Source organism: Brachyhypopomus gauderio, chromosome 7, assembly GCF_052324685.1.
Source record: "Brachyhypopomus gauderio isolate BG-103 chromosome 7, BGAUD_0.2, whole genome shotgun sequence".
In the NCBI taxonomy this organism is placed as follows: domain Eukaryota; kingdom Metazoa; phylum Chordata; class Actinopteri; order Gymnotiformes; family Hypopomidae; genus Brachyhypopomus; species Brachyhypopomus gauderio.
Genome location: NC_135217.1, coordinates 29,632,881 through 29,650,319, shown reverse-complemented (window position 1 = coordinate 29,650,319; position 17,439 = coordinate 29,632,881). Strand labels below are relative to the sequence as shown.

At 40.6% G+C, this 17,439-nt stretch overlaps 2 protein-coding genes across 3 annotated transcripts; one reads left to right on the top strand and one right to left on the bottom strand.

The window, feature by feature from the left end:
• Nucleotides 1–11,385: 11,385 nt before the first annotated feature.
• Nucleotides 11,386–13,639, top strand: ccdc127a (coiled-coil domain containing 127a). 2 transcript variants are annotated; one of them, XM_077013084.1, is made up of 3 exons: nt 11,386–11,554; nt 12,074–12,200; nt 12,575–13,639. In XM_077013084.1, exons 2-3 carry the CDS (start codon nt 12,083–12,085, stop codon nt 13,258–13,260), a joined length of 804 nt encoding a protein of 267 aa, XP_076869199.1. In that variant the 5' UTR covers nt 11,386–11,554; nt 12,074–12,082; the 3' UTR covers nt 13,261–13,639. The 2 variants fall into 2 exon arrangements, with proteins under 2 accessions (XP_076869199.1, XP_076869198.1); XM_077013083.1 differs by lacking the exon at nt 11,386–11,554 and adding an exon at nt 11,583–11,789.
• Nucleotides 13,640–14,342: 703 nt separating this feature from the next.
• LOC143519783 (telethonin) lies at nt 14,343–15,187 on the bottom strand. The gene is made up of 2 exons (XM_077013517.1): nt 15,051–15,187; nt 14,343–14,712 (listed from the first exon to the last, which is right to left on the bottom strand). Exons 1-2 carry the CDS (start codon nt 15,185–15,187, stop codon nt 14,343–14,345), a joined length of 507 nt encoding a protein of 168 aa, XP_076869632.1.
• Nucleotides 15,188–17,439: the final 2,252 nt, after the last annotated feature.

The window sequence follows — 17,439 nt, the reverse complement described above, 5'->3', positions numbered from 1 at the left end:
TATGTTGTATGTGTATGTTGCATGTTCTTCAAGAGGCTGTGCCTCTTGCCAGGCTGCCATTGCAAATAAGAAAGCTGTTCTTAATGATTTGCCTGGTTAAATAAAGGTTAAATAAAAAAATATAATATATAAAATAAAAAATAAATAAATGTGGAATTATGGGAATATATATATATATATATATATATATATATATATATATATTTTATTGAAGTAAAAAAATAATCAATTACTGTGACGGGCAGGTGTGAGCAACAAAAAGGAAGCGATCACGCCAAGTCTCAGGGAAAAAGGGTGGTTTAATATAAAGTGTGCAAACCTAAAACCCGTGCAATAGATCCAAATTAAGGATATAATGACCAGCGGTCAACTGGTACAAAGACAAGACATATATAGACAGACAAACGACCATCAGGTGGGAACGGATCACGGGCTCCGCCCACCTGAGGGGCGTACACGACGTCACAAAACAACAACAACACAGCCGCTGTGTACGGAGGCGACCGGTAGGGGGCCGCCTCACCGTGACAATTACAATAAAAATGGCATCAAGATAAAGTACTTTTACCAGTTTGAACGTAGACCACAACAGGTTATTACAATATATTAAAATATAGAATATAAACAAATATTTTTAATATAAATAAACAAAAAAAACCCACAAGAGATATAACTTGTGGACGAGGGATCATCTGAAAGTTTTAGTTCATTAATAGTATGATACAGTTCTATTGCCTGTTTATTATCCATCAACTTCACAGATGCTAAAAAGTGAGCTCTTTTTGAAATGTGAGAAAGGATTGGCAAATCTTTTAAAAATGACATTTGTCACAGTCCTCAGTTTGACTGTGGGGACAGTTAGCGTGTGGGAGCTAGCGGAGAACAATACTGATAGCAGCATCGGAAGACCACTTCAAAAACACCGACGTACAACTCGACCGAAGTATTTCATCATGTTTGAGTCCATGGGCGGTTTGTTAATCGCCCTAATTAACAAACCGCCACTTTCTACAACTCCCATGGTGGGCGCAGAGAAGTGGACAGGAGAGAGAGAGATGGATAAATCTCTGGTTTATATCACCTACGGTAATGATTTAACAGTCTTATCTCTTCTGTGAACGAGTGAATACAGCACATACTCGTTCCAGCTGCAGCTCGCTCACTTAGGCTCATATATTCGGCGGATATTTGCGTTTCGCCGTGAAAGAAGGAAATAAAAAAACATTAAACAGGGCTCTCAAGTCTCACGCATTGAGCGTGTGACACACGCATTTGACCGTCTTCACACGCTCACACGCCACACTTCCGATTTCACACGGCGAGAAAAAAAAATCTAGTTTATTTACCTCCGATCCATATCTATCTACCTACATAAGTCATGTGACTGCCACACCATTTTAAGGTGAAATATTAGCAAGCTTCATGCTTTAGTTGTGGGAATATAAGCAAAGACGGGTGCGAGTTTCAAGTCATTTGTTGATGTGTTTAATTTGTGTTGCGCTTTAACCTTTTCTTAATTTAATTTTAAGAAAATTTAAGGATTTAATTTAGAATCATCCAAGTACTGTCAGTTCACCACAATTTAGTTGCAATTCAAATTTTGCAGATTTGTTTTAACAAGTTCGGCTTTACCACTATTGTTGTGCCGGCACGGTCAAACTGTCAGTCATTAGATGAAAAGAAAAAAAAAAGTTCCAAATTATTTTGCAATCACGTCGGGGCTCACCAAAAATGTTGCGCTTTAACCTTTTCTTACCTTAGCGCAGCGTGTTCGTTGATTGCAAAAGAAAACATTACCAGTCTTGTCTTTAGCCTTTTATTAAAAAATACACATATGCCTATTAATTAATTTAATACAGAGATCTCTGGAGAGCTCACATACCCTAATCATGTCACCCCATGTGCAGCTCTGAAGCTGTCTGCTCTCTTCACCATTATATATGCTTTCCTCTAAACATAGGAGCTGCACATTCCATAGTTTAACCTACAGCTGTCTCTATTCTGGAAGCGAGGTCTTACTACCTGGCCTCACCACATAAGGCCACAGTGAGCCTTCTCTTACACATCCCATTTTAGCCTACTGCAAACGCATGGAGTATTGGAAGTGGCACACAAGCGCTTACACCGTCATTCTAGCAACTTGATCCTTAATATAATGTAAGCAAAACATATAGTGATTAATAATAGAGATTTGATTAATACTTTATGACTATTCAAAATATATAAATTATGATAAGCTGTTGATTCAATACTGTAATGTAAACAAACTATGAAGGGATTAAGATGACAATCACAACATTTGCCACCATTATTGTCATGCTAGTGTAGTTTGTCTTTTGCATGGATGCAGTTTACAACTTTACGCCCAAAATTGTTTGCTGGTTATTGATCAGATTTATCTAGCGTTCATGGCTAGATCTACCAATAGCATTGGAATAACCTTTTTTCTGTGCTTTTCTGGCCATTTGGCTGAAGTTGAGATTTAGTTCATTACCCCTTGCACCTGTAAAAGTTAGGTTTTCTCTGTTATATTGTACTTATCAGAGTGTACAACACTCTTATATTGTACTTATCGTACAATACATAGACATATCCTCAATAATATTTGATAACCGTGACATTGTATATTGTGTTTATTTGTATGTTTGTTCACATAGTATATAACTGAACAGTATTTTTGACACTGGAGCAAAGACCAGTGCTTCAATAACTGACTACATACACAGTGTGGACTGAAGTAGGTGAATAAATATATATATATTTCCCAAACTATGATGAATTAAAATGTAGTTTGTTATGCTATTGTATTATCATTGTCACTGGCATTTAATTCCCTAAGTCACATTATCACATTAATAATGGCACTGCCAACATTAGTAACCAGAAGCCAGGGAGCTACTTGCTAGGGGTGTGGCGAGCCATGGTATTGGGTTAACGAGATGAAATTTTTACTTTAATATATTAATTTCAAAATTGAAATACATGATTGAAAATATTTTATTTGACTAAAACTCACAAAATGCAAAACAGCAGGTGAATTTTGTAAGTAATCATCTTGCAACAGATGTCAATAAATGTTTACTCTAGTTATGAATTATGTATGGTTCCAATTAACCATATGCAGTAAATACAGAACATTATGCAGGTACTGCAGTCGGTTTTACCATAAACTGAACAAATTCTCTCCTAAGACCTTTCCCTAATCTGAATTCTCTTTTTTTCCATTGGAACTTTGGCTTTATATTTAAAAATGCATAGGATGTGCCATTTTGCGACTGGAGCTTTTAGTGTTCAAGGTGCATGGATTTGACTGTATACTAATGTTTAGTTTTGAACCTGGTACAGGCTTGTCATCCTGTGTCTTGTTGCTCTTCCTATAGTCAAAAACAAGTTTGGGATTCCCAGTGCATCTGAACTGTACATTTTTGATGAAAGTGACACGGCAGTGGAGGAAGACATCCTTCTTGAACTGATGGAGGCCAATCCTGACTTATGCCTGACAGTACGTGACAGTGAGTCTGATGAAGGTAGGTTTTGTTAGAATTTGCATTGTAGTCAGTATAATCATGCTACCAGCATTAGTTTGCAAATGTACGTTTGGTTATAAGCATCCCATTCTTGCTATACAAAGCCACAGCTTGCTATGTCAAAGTTGTATATATTTTTCTGAAAAAAATTAACTTTGCAGTTTAGATTATTTTTCTTTCACTCCATGACCCAAAAGTGCATATTTGGTGTACTGTATTTTAACTGTAAATTACTGTTCATAAAATAATGACCAGTATTGTCACGTATGGCTACGCCCCCTCTCCTAGCTGTCACTCTGGGTTCCCTCGTGTCTGTGTTCCTTGCCCGTTTGTCCCGCCCTGCTTGTTTATTTTGATAATTCCCTATTGTCTGCCACGCCCGTCGTTATTGTTCTCACCTGTTCCCAGTTAGTTCTGTGTATATTAGTCCCTGTGTCTCCCAGGTCTAGTTATCGGTTGTTTTGTTCATTCTGTCAGTTGTGCTTTCCTGTTCGCTGTTTTCATCCCGCTCGTGAGTTTGCTCTGTGTTTCTGTCATCCGTATAGATCTCTGCCTGTTCCGTGTTTCTCCGTTTTGTTTAGTTCCCTGTCCAAGTATGCCTGTGTACCTTTCATGTTCTGGCTGCCCTCCTGGTTTGACCCACGCCTGTCCTTTCAATCACGGTTTTGGTATTCCCTTGAATAAATCTCGCTCTCCTCAGTGTTTGTGTCCACCTGCCTGTTCTGCCCAGCGCAGACCGTTACAAGTATTGTTTTGTCATTTTTTAAAAATCACTTAGGTGTAGAGTGAACATATGAAATCCTCTCGTTGCAATTTAAGGTGTGTTGGTGTCACTAAAGATTAGGTGGATTATTTACATTTCTTTCCTTTTATTATGCAATTATATAAACCATAGTGTGACACATTGATAAATATATATACCACCACACCTTTTTAGATACATTTTGTCTTCCTTTTTTATACAAGTATCTAAAACAAAAATCCTCCTTTAGATCAATCAGCATTTTCCCTCACGGATACCCTGTCACCTTCAAGTGACAATGACCTCTTTACTCGACACTCCAGAGACAGACCTTTTCATAACTTCAGAGATGGGAACCCACCTACCACAGTGTTTTCTGAGGCTGAGGCTGCAAAAGAGGTACTTGAGTCATTGATTTATACAATTTGGACTCAACACCATCAGTAAACTTTGAACTTCAAAATGTGAAATTTAGAATTGTGTGGATGTGTGTGGGACTGAACTGGAAGAAGGACAACCATTTTCTAACTGGCCAGCCATAAACGGTAAGTGGTACAGTAAATTGTATTTGATAACTTGATACTGGCAAGAGTACACAAACCAGTCACAGCACCTGGAATTTGTCACAGACAAAGTCGCTCATTACAACAAATCCCATGAAAGTAATTTTTGATTCTGAATTGTATAGTGAAAACATTTCTCACGTGTTGATTTAATAGATGGTAGAAAATGCCTTGGTTATGAAACCTGGAGGTCAGCATGTCCTTGAAGTGTACAAGTCAGAGAAATCACTGAATCATCGGACCCGGAGGCAGCTTGTCAACATATTGGCTAGCCATATGACTGAAATGCATGGGTAAGTTCGTCTTAAACTGTTTTAACCGTTAAACTGTTTTTTGTAAACTGAATGAACGGCATTGAATTAGTGCCCTGTAGTAGGACATGTTTATTTATTTTTTAATATTGCTTTTGCTTTAAAGGAGGATTCCGTCCCGTAAACAGAAGGAGAAGTATGCCCTGGGGATCATTACACTTTTTCCTTTAAAAAAAAAAAAAAGTGTACGGAGTTAAGGCAACCACAGTGTCACAAACACAAGGAACAAATCACAGAAGATCAGTAGCATCAGTGCCTGAGCACCTTGATGGAGATGCCTGCCAGGAAGCTCTATCATTTCTTGTTCATTGTCATGATGAACCAAAAGTGTTGAAGATGAAGATGTCCTTTGAACATCGCCAGAACCTAGTGCATGACTCACAGAGAACGACAGATGTCCTAAAAACATTCCCACGTTTTTTAGATGTCAAAGGACTAGTGAGTTGTGCATTGGTTTTTAAAATCCAGGCTTTCCTTTGGTTTGGCTGTTTACAGTGCATTGACCACTGATACATTTGTATGTGTATTTGATCAACAGCTGAATCAAGATTTTGTGCTGCTGTTTGGTGAGGAAACGTCCTCCAGGTAGAGTCCTGCACCGGTACGGGCAAATAGATGCTGAAACGGGTGGGTTTTACACATACCAAAATTTTACGGGTGGGTATGCGGGCGGGTAAGTTAAAATACGGGTGGGTATGCGGGCGGGTAAGTTAAATAAGTGGTCATTGTTAGTAGGCTTTTATTTGCTATGTAATGAACATAGTGTTACATTTTGCCTGATTAGCGCCTCCCGATGGTGGTGGCGAAGCTCAGGGGAGCTTACTTATACCGTAGCTCCGTTGGCCAGAGCGGGCTGAACTTTACTCTTCACCTGTTCTGGGGTAATACCCAAACTTCGGTTCTTTTCCAGCGGAAACATGAGCAGAGGCTGGTTATAACGCAGTACCGGGCATTTATTGTTGCTTGCTTGGTGGTTACAAAGCAAATGGGTGGCCGTGCTAGAACAAGGAAAAATGACGAGAGAGAACTTGGCGTTTAGGATTTGTGATCTAAGAGCGCAGAACGCAGCTCAAACCTGGGACTGTGGACGATATACTCTTCCTGCACAGTAACCTAGGATAGATTTGTGAACCTATGCGATTTTATTTAGTTGTTATACTGACATTTGTTCCCTCTCGTTTTGCAGTTGCTAATTTTAGATAGGAATAGCCATACTGTTCCTGCACAGCAACCTTATATTTTATTTTGTGTTGTACTGACGTTTTTTCAGAGGCGCATTGAAAAATAAAGTGCTCTATAGGAATACTTTCGATTTGTGTGATTTTTCACAGGCACGGGTGGGTAACGGGTAAAATATTAACGGGTCCGGGCGGGTACGGATTTAACTTTGAAATAGCCACGGGTTCGCGGGCGGGTGGGTGCTGTACTCTGCGGATATGGGTGGGTACGGGTCTCAAAAATCGGACCCGTGCAGGACTCTACCTCCAGGTTGCTTGAGAAGTGGGACACAACCTTCAAGCCGAAGGTTATCGAAGAGTCCAAACACCTGACTAAGTCAACCGAGCTGCACCGACTTCTAAATGCTGCTGAGAAACATGACACCAGTAAGTAAGATAGTCTTACTTAGTGTTATGTCTATGTCTACACTATAGTGTTATGTCTTTTTTATGTCTAACTGATGGCGAGTTATTGTTTGTGTCTCCCGCCTCATGCAGGCTTTAGAAGAGCTGGACTATCTAACGGCTCTGGATAATGATGGGAACCTGTCTGAGATTGCAGTGATTATGTCTGAGTTGCCTCTGGAACCGCAGATGGCTAAGAGTCTGCTGGCCTCCTGCGAGTTTGACTGTGTGAGTGAGGTGCTAACCATTGCTGCCATGTTAACAGGTAATGTCATTCATTCTAACAGGCAAGAATAATGTGTAAGCCATGTATTTTCACCCCACTGTCTATCCATCCATACATGAACCATTTTGACAAACCACCTTATTATTGTTTTGTTTTTCTATACATCTGCATATCAGTGACTACATCTTTCATTATAGTGAAACTAATTCATCTGTTTAGTTAGGAGAAAAGATCCTGGTACTGTTTAGTTTTCGTGTTTGGTTGTGTCAGCATCTGTTTAAACTAGACTCACACCTCAACAGGTAGTACAGGTAGGGCAAGCTAGGACAACACCTAGCAATGTCAGGGGTTTGATTCCTAGAGATATACAGCGCATGTTTGTACTGATATATGTAATTCATGTCAGTTGCTCTGAAAAAAGCATCTGCCAAATACGGAAACTTAAATCACATTTTGCTATAACATACATTCTATTCTGTGGAGCGGTAGTAGGGCTGCCAGATATGAACATTGAGGTTACCTTCATTAGGACCGGCATTTTGACACCTTATTGAACACGTTGGTTCATGATAAAAAGACACATTTTTTACCCTGCTGTATAAACTGTTTCATCCAGATACTTCTCACTCTATGTAGCTCATGTCAGTGTTGCAGACATGATAAATTAAACTGACTGAATTGACTGAATCCATGGTTTATGAAGTGTCCTATCCTCTTGCAGCTCCATCTTGCTTCCTGGCCCCTCCTGTGGAGTTTAAGCAGAAGGCTTTAGCATGTCATCACAGCTTCCACCATGCTGACGGAGACCACTTCACCCTTATCAATGTGTACAACGCCTACAAACACAGCCAGCACAGCTCATGTGAGTCACGTGAGAATTAAAACACACCAGACTCATTAACATATCAAACCCAGAATGTGAACTAAATGTGTATTGTTACTAAACATATTCACTTCCATTTACTAAGACCTATTTTATATTTGACTCTTTCAGTGTGTTTATTGAACGTTCTAAGCACCCCAAACATTTATTATATCAATTGTAGTGGTGGGACTTTAACGCGTTAATTTCGATTAATTAATTACAGGAAAACTAACAAACTAAAAAAATTAATGCATTTTAACACATTTAAGAGCATATCCATGTAGTCACGGGGAGATTCTGCTCGTAACAGACACTTGAGACCACAAACATGGTCATAACTTAACTGCCCAGCCACCTTAAAAACAAAAAAAATCATGAAACAGTATTTAATTCTTAAAAGAATCTATATACACCGACCAGGCACGACAGGTGAAGTGAATGAAACCGGTTATCCATTTTCAATGGAACTTGTCAATGGGTGGGCTATACATATTAAGCAGTTAGTGAATAGTTACCACTTGTTGGTGTGTTGGAAGCAGGAAAAGTGGGCAAGCATAAGAATTTTAGACATGCTAAGAAGAGTTGAACTGTGATGGCTAGATGACTGTGTCAAAGCATCTCCAAAACATGGCCCGGTATTGTGAGGTGTTCCCAGTATGCAGTCATTAATATCTACTACCAATGCTCCATAAATGGACTACTATTGAACCAGGCACAGCCAGGGTGATGGGTGTTCAAGACTCATTGATGTGATCACTTACAGGACAACTTAGTATCTGTATCTGCTGCTGCATCTTCGTGGCAGATACCACATCACACGTTCACTACTTCAGTATTCTCATACTGTTATGACTCATCGGTGTATATATCACTAAACATGCCAAAAATGAGTGTCGACTATTTAAATATAAAAAATTTAAATAAAGAGGATATATTGACCAGATGCCCCCCAGATCTTCTGGAAAATTTTGTCATATGTCTGACGTGTGCTCATTTCATGTTGAAGTATCATATCCATCAGAGAACCTTTTGCATCCAAGTCACACTCTCAGCATAGGATCAGAATAGTTTCTACCTAAAAAAACAAAACAAAAAACAACTTAGTCCAGTATAAAACTTGTTAGCTTGCTCAAAGCTCTTCTTCTCCTTGTCATTTGTACAGGCATGTAAATAACTGATTGATGATCAATCAGCCCTAATTGCAACTATGTTCTTGCATTATAGGGAATCCCACAACAATCCCATGGTATTGATTGTGGCGTGTTCATTCTAATGGTAAATCCCTATATGTTTTTTATTTCCTGTGGGTGAAAAAACAAAGATTACATGAGTGATTAGAGATCTGCTCTGATCATAACTTAACAGTATGCATTCTACCCGTCAATGGATGGAAGCCCTGTGGTGTGTATATTATTTGTTTTATGCATATTATGTAGTGTTTGCTAAGTATTCTCTGATGATTCACTAAAGTGAAATGTCTTGAATCCTTCCTTTATCTTGACATGCATTCGGAAATGGTGGTGCCTTGTACTTTTGGGGAACTTCTCCCCTGGAATGTATGCATGCTAAATTTATTAAACCATTTTAAGTAGTGTAAATATAAAACTACATCTGAAATTCTTAATTGTGCTTAAAGTGGCATGCAGCACCTGTTATTTTTGTCTTTTTGCAAGCCACGGGAGGCGTTTCGCACACTGGACCACAGAAGCAAAAGATGTCTTGAGTGGCAGAGTAAACCCGGTTTGCCAAAGAGGAGCCTGAAAATGGAGGCACGGGGGGGTCTTCTTTCCTAAGCTGGCTGATGAAAGCAATGCTTGTGTGGCGGCATGTATGTGTTGAGACTTTGACTTTGCAGTCTTAGTCTTGTACCTCTGCTGAGAGGGCGTTTACGTTAATTTTATAAATTTTTTTGTTGTTTGAACTGCACGCTGTATATACTCTGTGGTGGCTGGAAATAAAAGGTGATGGGATTAAAAAAAACTTTTGCCTTTCTGCTGGTGACACTACCTATAAAAAGTGTATTTTTAACTACTTTTTTGTAGTTTTGGGTGCACGCTTTATCACAAGCGGTGATTCCCAACAGTAGTGGTGATTCACAATCCTAGCCATTTAGTCTAGGATTAAGCTTAACCTGGGTCTAGGTAACTGGCAACAAATTTTACAGAAACAAGGGCAATCACAAAATGTATCATTCATTATCATTTGTCTGTGTGCAGGCAAGAGAGTGGCCGAGTCCTGTGACGATGACCAAAAGGTAAATTTTAATTTTAATAATTTTGTCTATAATGGGTTAATTTATTGATGTAATGGTTGTAATGCCTGGTGATCAGGCTGTGAATGAGGATCCATGAGCAGAGTGTGCAGGCAGAGTTCATTTAATTAAAGGAGGACAAAAATACACAAAAATGGGAATAGCGAAGAGAGACACAGGCCACGGGAAGACAGGACACCAGCAGCCAGGTCCGAGGACACGGGTGAGGTCAGGCAGAAGTACCGGAGGGCTAGACAGGGGCAAACGACAAAACCAGAGCAAGATCAAGTACCAAAAAGACAATCAGAGAATTCACTAGGAATACGCTCAGCAGTCACTCGTAAAGAGATGGCAATACTTCGCGAGGTAGGGCTGTGGAGGACGGGCTTTAGTACTGGTTTCAATCAGCTTTGACAGAAAACAGCTGACTACTAAAATTCCGGTGATTGTGACCTCTGGTGGCGGACGGAGGTAGTGACTCCAGGTCTGACAATGGTCTTTTTTTTTGCTTGTAGTTTTGCTCAATAATCACTGCAAATGTATACTATTTGGAGTCGTGCTCAAACTATGCAGTGAAATAACCGATTATAGTTGTGTAATATTTTATTGTTTGGACAGAAGCCTGGCATTATGGTTAATATAAAGGCTGGAGTACAATGGCTGGAAACACACAGTGGTGGCATTAACAGGACAGTCTCTCTGCAACCAATACTGATGATGGAGGAAAAAAATCAATGCATTCAAGTCTCTTAGTGGATCATGGCTGCCAGAGGACGAGCAAAGTGATGTAATGGACCCTTTCGTGTTTGGCTTTGAATCTGTGCAAGACATGCACCATTTTATGGAAGAGGTGCCTGACAAATTGGGAATACCAATCAACTGTAAATTGAACAGTGTTTAAAGAGGGGAAGCCATGCTGCTTTTGCAAAAATAAAGTTCTAAATGGAAGTCTTTTGTTTGTGTTTTTTCATGTATTTCTACCTGAATTTTATCTGCAAAACATTAAGTTTAATGTGCATTGAAGTTTTCAAATCCTTTGCAGGTTGCCTGCAACAAGATTATAATGTCATGTGGGATGTTTCGTAAATACAAAGAGTGAAGGTATAACTAGTATATATAGTTATTTATGTAGAAACGGTAAATTTGCTTAAAAAAATACTATTTTTACGCTTCTCATTTATTACTTTTATTTTGAAATTCCTTGTCACGTGGTAATAGTAAGCCTTCAGCAGAGATAATCACGCGAGACTATAACGGAACTTCACCAGCGCGGTGCAGCCAGGATGAGAGAGCCTCCCAGTCCCGCGCCATATACTCTTGGAACTGGCAGGTCTCTTTTCCCCCGCTGGTGCTAGGCTGTACCAACGCACATATCGGGGGGGGGGGATTCACTGGAACATTGCTATCGTTACTTTACCAAGAGCACCGGTGTTGGCTGAATTTAAAGGTATCCATTATAAAGTAACTCAGTAATAAATATGTAGCATGATCCTATAAATATTGACAACTATTATGATCAGAATCCGTCGTGTATAACGCGAATAACCCACGTGGAAACGTCAGCTTTACGTTATCTAGCTGGTAAAATTGCGTACTTTAATATTCCGTAGCACGGCAAAACATTGCGTACGTAACTTTGCAGAGTTACTTGTTCATATACCATAAGCACTACTTTCTTCAAGGTGAGTGCGTAAAACGTCATTTAAAATCTATTATTGTGAAACGCTGTTACTTTGTACTAAAAGCAGATAAAGATGCAAACTAACCTAGTAACCTCGGTTATCAAAAACGTAGCTAGCTAGCTAACTAGCATAACAAACCGTGATATATTAGGAAAGCCCGACGCCGCTTTCCACAGTTTCCCACAATTATATTACATTTAATGCTTTAGTTGTTTTTTGGCAAAAGGATACAGTTCTCTGTAAAGAAACTTGGGAAATACATGTTTTCATTCTCATTTGAACAGGGGTTCTCCATGAACAACCTGAATGACCCTCCTAGGTGGAACATAAGGCCGGATCCACAGGGAGGTGCTGATGGGGGGAGATGGAACTACGCGCTGCTGGTTCCGATGCTTGGACTGGCTGCTTTTCGTAAGTCACTTCACTAAGCTCAGGGATGATGCCGGAGTTGTGCAGTATCCTCCCCATGAAGGCCTTTGAGGCTTTAGAGCAGAGATCATAAAGGCCGCATAAAACATTTACAGCCACAACGCCTGTTTATTTATATACAGTTGCTTAGTAAAAACATCAATACTCTAAAAGCGCTACTAGTTTCAGTTCACAGATTTGGTGTTAGTTGTCACAGTTCTATTCTACCCTTTCTGTCACTGTTTGCTCTAGTCATTCAGGTCCGTTAGACTCCAGCTCTTTCTTCTTTGGACCTCTCACTCAGATCTTTGATGGAACACGTCTCATTTCAGAGATCTCCAACCACTGTTCACCATATTACCTTTTGCACTCGTTAGGTTGGATCTGGACCCGAGAATCTGAGAAACAGATCGAGAAAGTGAAGGTCCAGTTTGACCGAGACATGGCGTCTCTCACTAAAGACCTGGAGCTCAAGTACAAAGACACGGTAGCGGAGAGCCGGCGGACGGCCGCCCTGCTGGAGCTGGAGCTGGAGAAGGAGCGGCAGAGGGTTCAGGGCTACAAGAAGGCCATAGTTTCCCAGAGCCAGCAGCTCCTGGAGGAACGCAAGCGGCTGCAGAAGGAACGCGAGGATCTGGAGCAGGAGAGGAGGGCCGCCATGCACTCCGGGGCAGCCGGAGCGGCCCTGAGCCTGGCTCTGGAGCGGGAGGAGGAGTGGCAGCAGAGAGCCCGGGTTCTGCTGCAGGAACTGGAGCTCCGGCTAGCAGAGAGGCAGGACGCCTTCTGTAGTCTTCTGATACCCAGGGTCCACCGGCTGGAGATGGAGAAGAATCTCCTTCTCAAGGCGGCCGTGCATCCGGTGGGTGCCGAGCTGGGCCTGGAGGAGGACCTCAGGGACATTTTTAGGAACGACCGGCACTGTGCGGACCTGCTGAACATGGACAAACGGAAAAACGGGAAGCTGATGTGGCTCTATCTCAGGTACTGGCAGCTGCAGGTCACCCTGCAGAAGTACCAGAGGGCAGAGGAGGCGATGAAGGGGCCGTGGCCTAACGACAAGTAACCCAGACGCCATAGCAGATCAGGAAAAGACACAGAGTGTCTTGAATCATAAAATAGTAGCTGGGTGTTGCTGCCCTTCTGGTTTACAACACTGTATGTTTTTGATTTTGTTTTTATTTTCTTGTCTATTTATGAAATATTAAATATTTATGGGAACTCTGAAACATACTGGCAATTATGTCAGAATAATATTGCATCCAGAATGTTTTTGTGTACTTTAAACTGAATAGCAGAAATCATTCCTGCTGTTCAGTTTAGGTTGAAATTATGTTTTGCATTGACTATTTTGTCTCTAAAGATGTTGATTGTAATAATAGATGAATATTCTAATATGATATTTCAGTCTGTTTGATCAGGAATTAAAGTATACAGTGTTTACAGTCATGCTTCCAGCACACCGTCTTCCACTCACACACCTCCTTCATACTCTAAGCACTTATACTTCAGCATATTGTAATAGTTTACATGGGAAACTGGGTGCACGTGTTAATTCTTTATTTTAAACTGTACATGTAACTTTATCAGAGCATCTACATAGAACGTTTATCCCCTGAATGAATTGACTAGTACAGAAATTGTCGTTTGCTGATTTCTTGTTTATACATCTGAAATTAATTTGCAAAGAAAATACCACACTTACAAAATTTTTATTTTTATTAATAAGTGATAATTTCCAACACTAACAATTTCTGTTAGTTATTGGCGCATTTTCCTCTAGATGGCAGCATTTCATTTATAACAACGACTTTCGCGCCTGTAACGAAGTCCTGCTCGTTCTTTCCATCCCAAACCGAACAACCTTTTACGCTCTGACAGACAGTCCTGTCCAACCTTTGTGAAACACTTATAATCCACTCAGACTCTCAAAGTTTTACCTCTACCCGATGTGTTTCAGCCAATAACCGCAACAACATACCAATACAGTTCGAATACATTTGAGAAAATTAAATAACGTGTGAATATATAGGCTATCCAAGTAAACGTAGCCTAAATCTGTACTTTTCACATTTGTAAGTTTACATCGCATCAAAATATAGGCTAGTAAACATATTTTAGCCTAAACTGTCTACACAGTTAATTGCGCTACTCGCGCCGCTGGGCGTCGCTTGGAGGTGAGATGAGTCTGGACGCCCTGAATTCTAGACCCGGTGGCATGTGTTTCATAACGGGCGACGGCTCTTTCGTCTCATTCCTGTTCTTTTCAAAGTCCATGATAGATTGTAAGAAGGAAGGATTTGGCTCTCGGTTCATCTCATCTACAGTTATATCTCTGGGCACGAACATCGGAATGGGGAGGACGCTTTTTTTATACGGTATATGATATTCCTTCATCTTCGCCCCTTCCTGGCCGATCCAAAGTGTCTGTGTGGGGAATCGGCGAACTACGAAATGAGCCGCCTGCTTCCGCTCGAAGGTCTCCTTTCGGGACAGGTCTCTCTCGGTGAGCGTTATTCTGTAGACAAGTCATCAGTAATTGATACGATATTGAGTTACTGTAAACAAATAATCTCATAAAAGTATCTTCACATAAAAGATAGCTTTGAAGTCACGTTAATTATATTAGATTTACATTTATTTTCAAAGCCACAGCTTAAATATATGAGCAGGGTTATAAATTATTACAAACAAAACCAATTCCAAACGTTTGTTAAAATTTTATTTTACAAGCTTTGTTAATTTTAAGAGAGTAATACTCCTCTAACCCAATGCCTCTCCGTTTTAATAAAACAAGTGAGGTCAGTTCTTCTGACCCAACTTAAGGCTCGCTTTACGAAAAATAAGTACACGTACTTGTGTTCTGGTCTCGTCTCCATCACCAGGTCTAACCAGGTGGCTTCATAAGACTCCCTTTTGGTCTCGTCTGATTCTTTTACATCACTGTAAGAGTTGACCAGGTGTGATCGGGGTGTTCTGCTGAGACAGTGCATATCGTCGGTCAGGTACACTGGTCTAAATTATATTAGCTATCTCCAACTAACAATAAATGACGCCAATCTGCTACCGAGTCCTCTTTAAATAAAGTCGTGCTTCTATTTTTGCACGTGTACATCATAGTAGGCGTTTAGGGTACCGATTCGTTTTCTCTAGTGGTGAAAGGGCAGGATGACTAATCTCAAGGGAGGACTGCCATATGCTTCATCTCAGCTTTCTCCAGCTTTCTCAAATTCAAGTCATCAAGAGGCGAGACATCATAATGTTCTCGAATGTTTAATTCCTCCTTAATACGAGGACCCTGTTGATTTCTTTCTTAATAAGGACACACAGTGTCGTTGATGCGAGGAACCGATGTTAATCCGGTGCCAACAGCACTCCTTGGTGCGAATTAAGTTAAACGTGAGTGGATAAAGTTACAAGTCAGTTCCATAAGGTGCTTTGAATGTACAAAATCCAATTACTCTGAGCGGACTCGACCTCCGCATAGATATCATTTACGTGCAGTTCTTGCAAATCACAGTTTCAACATAAATCAGACGTGCGCAGACGACTTGAAAGTAAAAATGACCTTAACGTGAAATGCTGAATATTGCAACTGCCATTTCTGAGAAGCGATGTCTAAAAATAGAGTAAGGTGTCGAGCTCCGTGACACTGACAATGTGGCGGAGTTACTGTTCTCTGTCGGGCCTTGTCAGCATCTCCCCATGGGGCGCGATCCTGTCGGCGATGCCTCGGTGTGTTTGGGCATTCTCTGCATCACTGCTGTCAGGCACATCCAGGCGAGGACGCGCTATGGCACGCAGATGAACCCGAACCCTTGCGTTTTGCCGAAGACTATACCCTGGTGTGTACTCCATATACAGTAGCTATTGTCAAATCTGTCATTAGAAAAGACGCAGTTTGTTATCATGGTGTTCCTATTAAGAAAAGAAACCAGTTATTCCCGGTTATTTGTGCTTTTATCTACTTACTCGTTGTCAGAAACCTTGTGTGTTTCTTTAGCTTTATGTTTATGTTCAGTTTATGTACAATATTCTACAAATTAGTTGCACGGGACAAGATTAACTCCATTTAAGTGATTCAAATATGTAGTCCATGTAGTTGGGGATTTACTGCCAACTCTTGTGCAATAATTCTTTTTTGGCTTGCTGACTAAATCGGATGAAATGGAATAATATAACATCTATATGCCAAACTTTGCCAAATGTTTTCATTTTGCCCTCTTTGACCTGGAGCTAAATGACGACTGTATAGATCACGCTACAAGGTTGCGCAGGTCTGTGATATCAACGGCCTCTTTTAAGCCCATGAGTAAAATGTCGAATGGCTGCTGGGAAATTCTTGCAGTGCATTCAGCACAGGGCGTAGCGTCGGATTACGCACAGAAACCCACATGTGTTAGCTCACTGCCAGCCACGTTGACCAGGTAACACGAGCTGTGGGTTGTAAGGGGTGGGCCGGACATCACATGGCGCATGGATAGCGGTGCACTACATACAAGATTACGCCACGCATAAAATCATACCACATACGAGATTACACCACGTACGGGATTACATTATCTTGCAATGGGAAGAATAGTTCGACACCAAGTATTGACGTCATCTCCAATAGATATTTTAGAGTAATAAATGTTTGAAGAGAATAATTTATCTTCAGGACAAATGTGTCATCTCCAAAACAGCATTGTTCTTGTTTTCCATTTGTTTTCTCTCCCCATTACCCAGAAGTGGTGGGATTAAATATTTTGTAAACTACTTTTGAAATGGTCTGGACATGTGAATTTTATTTATTAGTTATCGTGAGCCTGTGGACCTGTAATTTTATTTATCTACTACAGCTACTTGATATATTCTCCTAAATATTTGTTTTATGATAGTGTGACATTAAAAACTCACTGCAGCAACAGAGAGACTGAACACAGTGCTAGTTTCTGGAATTCAGACATCCAGCATTCCATGTCCCAGACATCCAGCACACTTGTCCCAGATGTCCTAGCATTCCTGTACCAGATGTCCTAGCATTCCATGTCCCAGACATCCAGCACACCTGTCCCAGACATCTAGCACTCCTGTCCCATTTTTCCGGCACTCCTGTCCCAGACGTCCTAACATTCCTGTCCCAGACGTCCAGCACACCTGTCCCAGATGTCCTAGCATTCCTGTCCCAGATGTCCTAGCATTCTTGTCCCAGACATCAACATTCCTGACCCAGCAATTTAATTCACGTTATGGCTAGTTTGGC

Coding starts and splice junctions, on each gene's coding strand:
- LOC143519783 (XM_077013517.1), bottom strand. CDS start 15,187: ATGCACTGTCTCAGCAGAACACCCCGATCACACCTGGTCAACTCTTAC. Junction 14,713..15,050: donor GAGACGAGACCAGAACACAA/GTACGTGTACTT, acceptor ACTTGTCTACAG/AATAACGCTCACCGAGAGAG.
- ccdc127a (XM_077013084.1), top strand. CDS start 12,083: ATGAACAACCTGAATGACCCTCCTAGGTGGAACATAAGGCCGGATCCA. Junction 12,201..12,574: donor GCTTGGACTGGCTGCTTTTC/GTAAGTCACTTC, acceptor TGCACTCGTTAG/GTTGGATCTGGACCCGAGAA.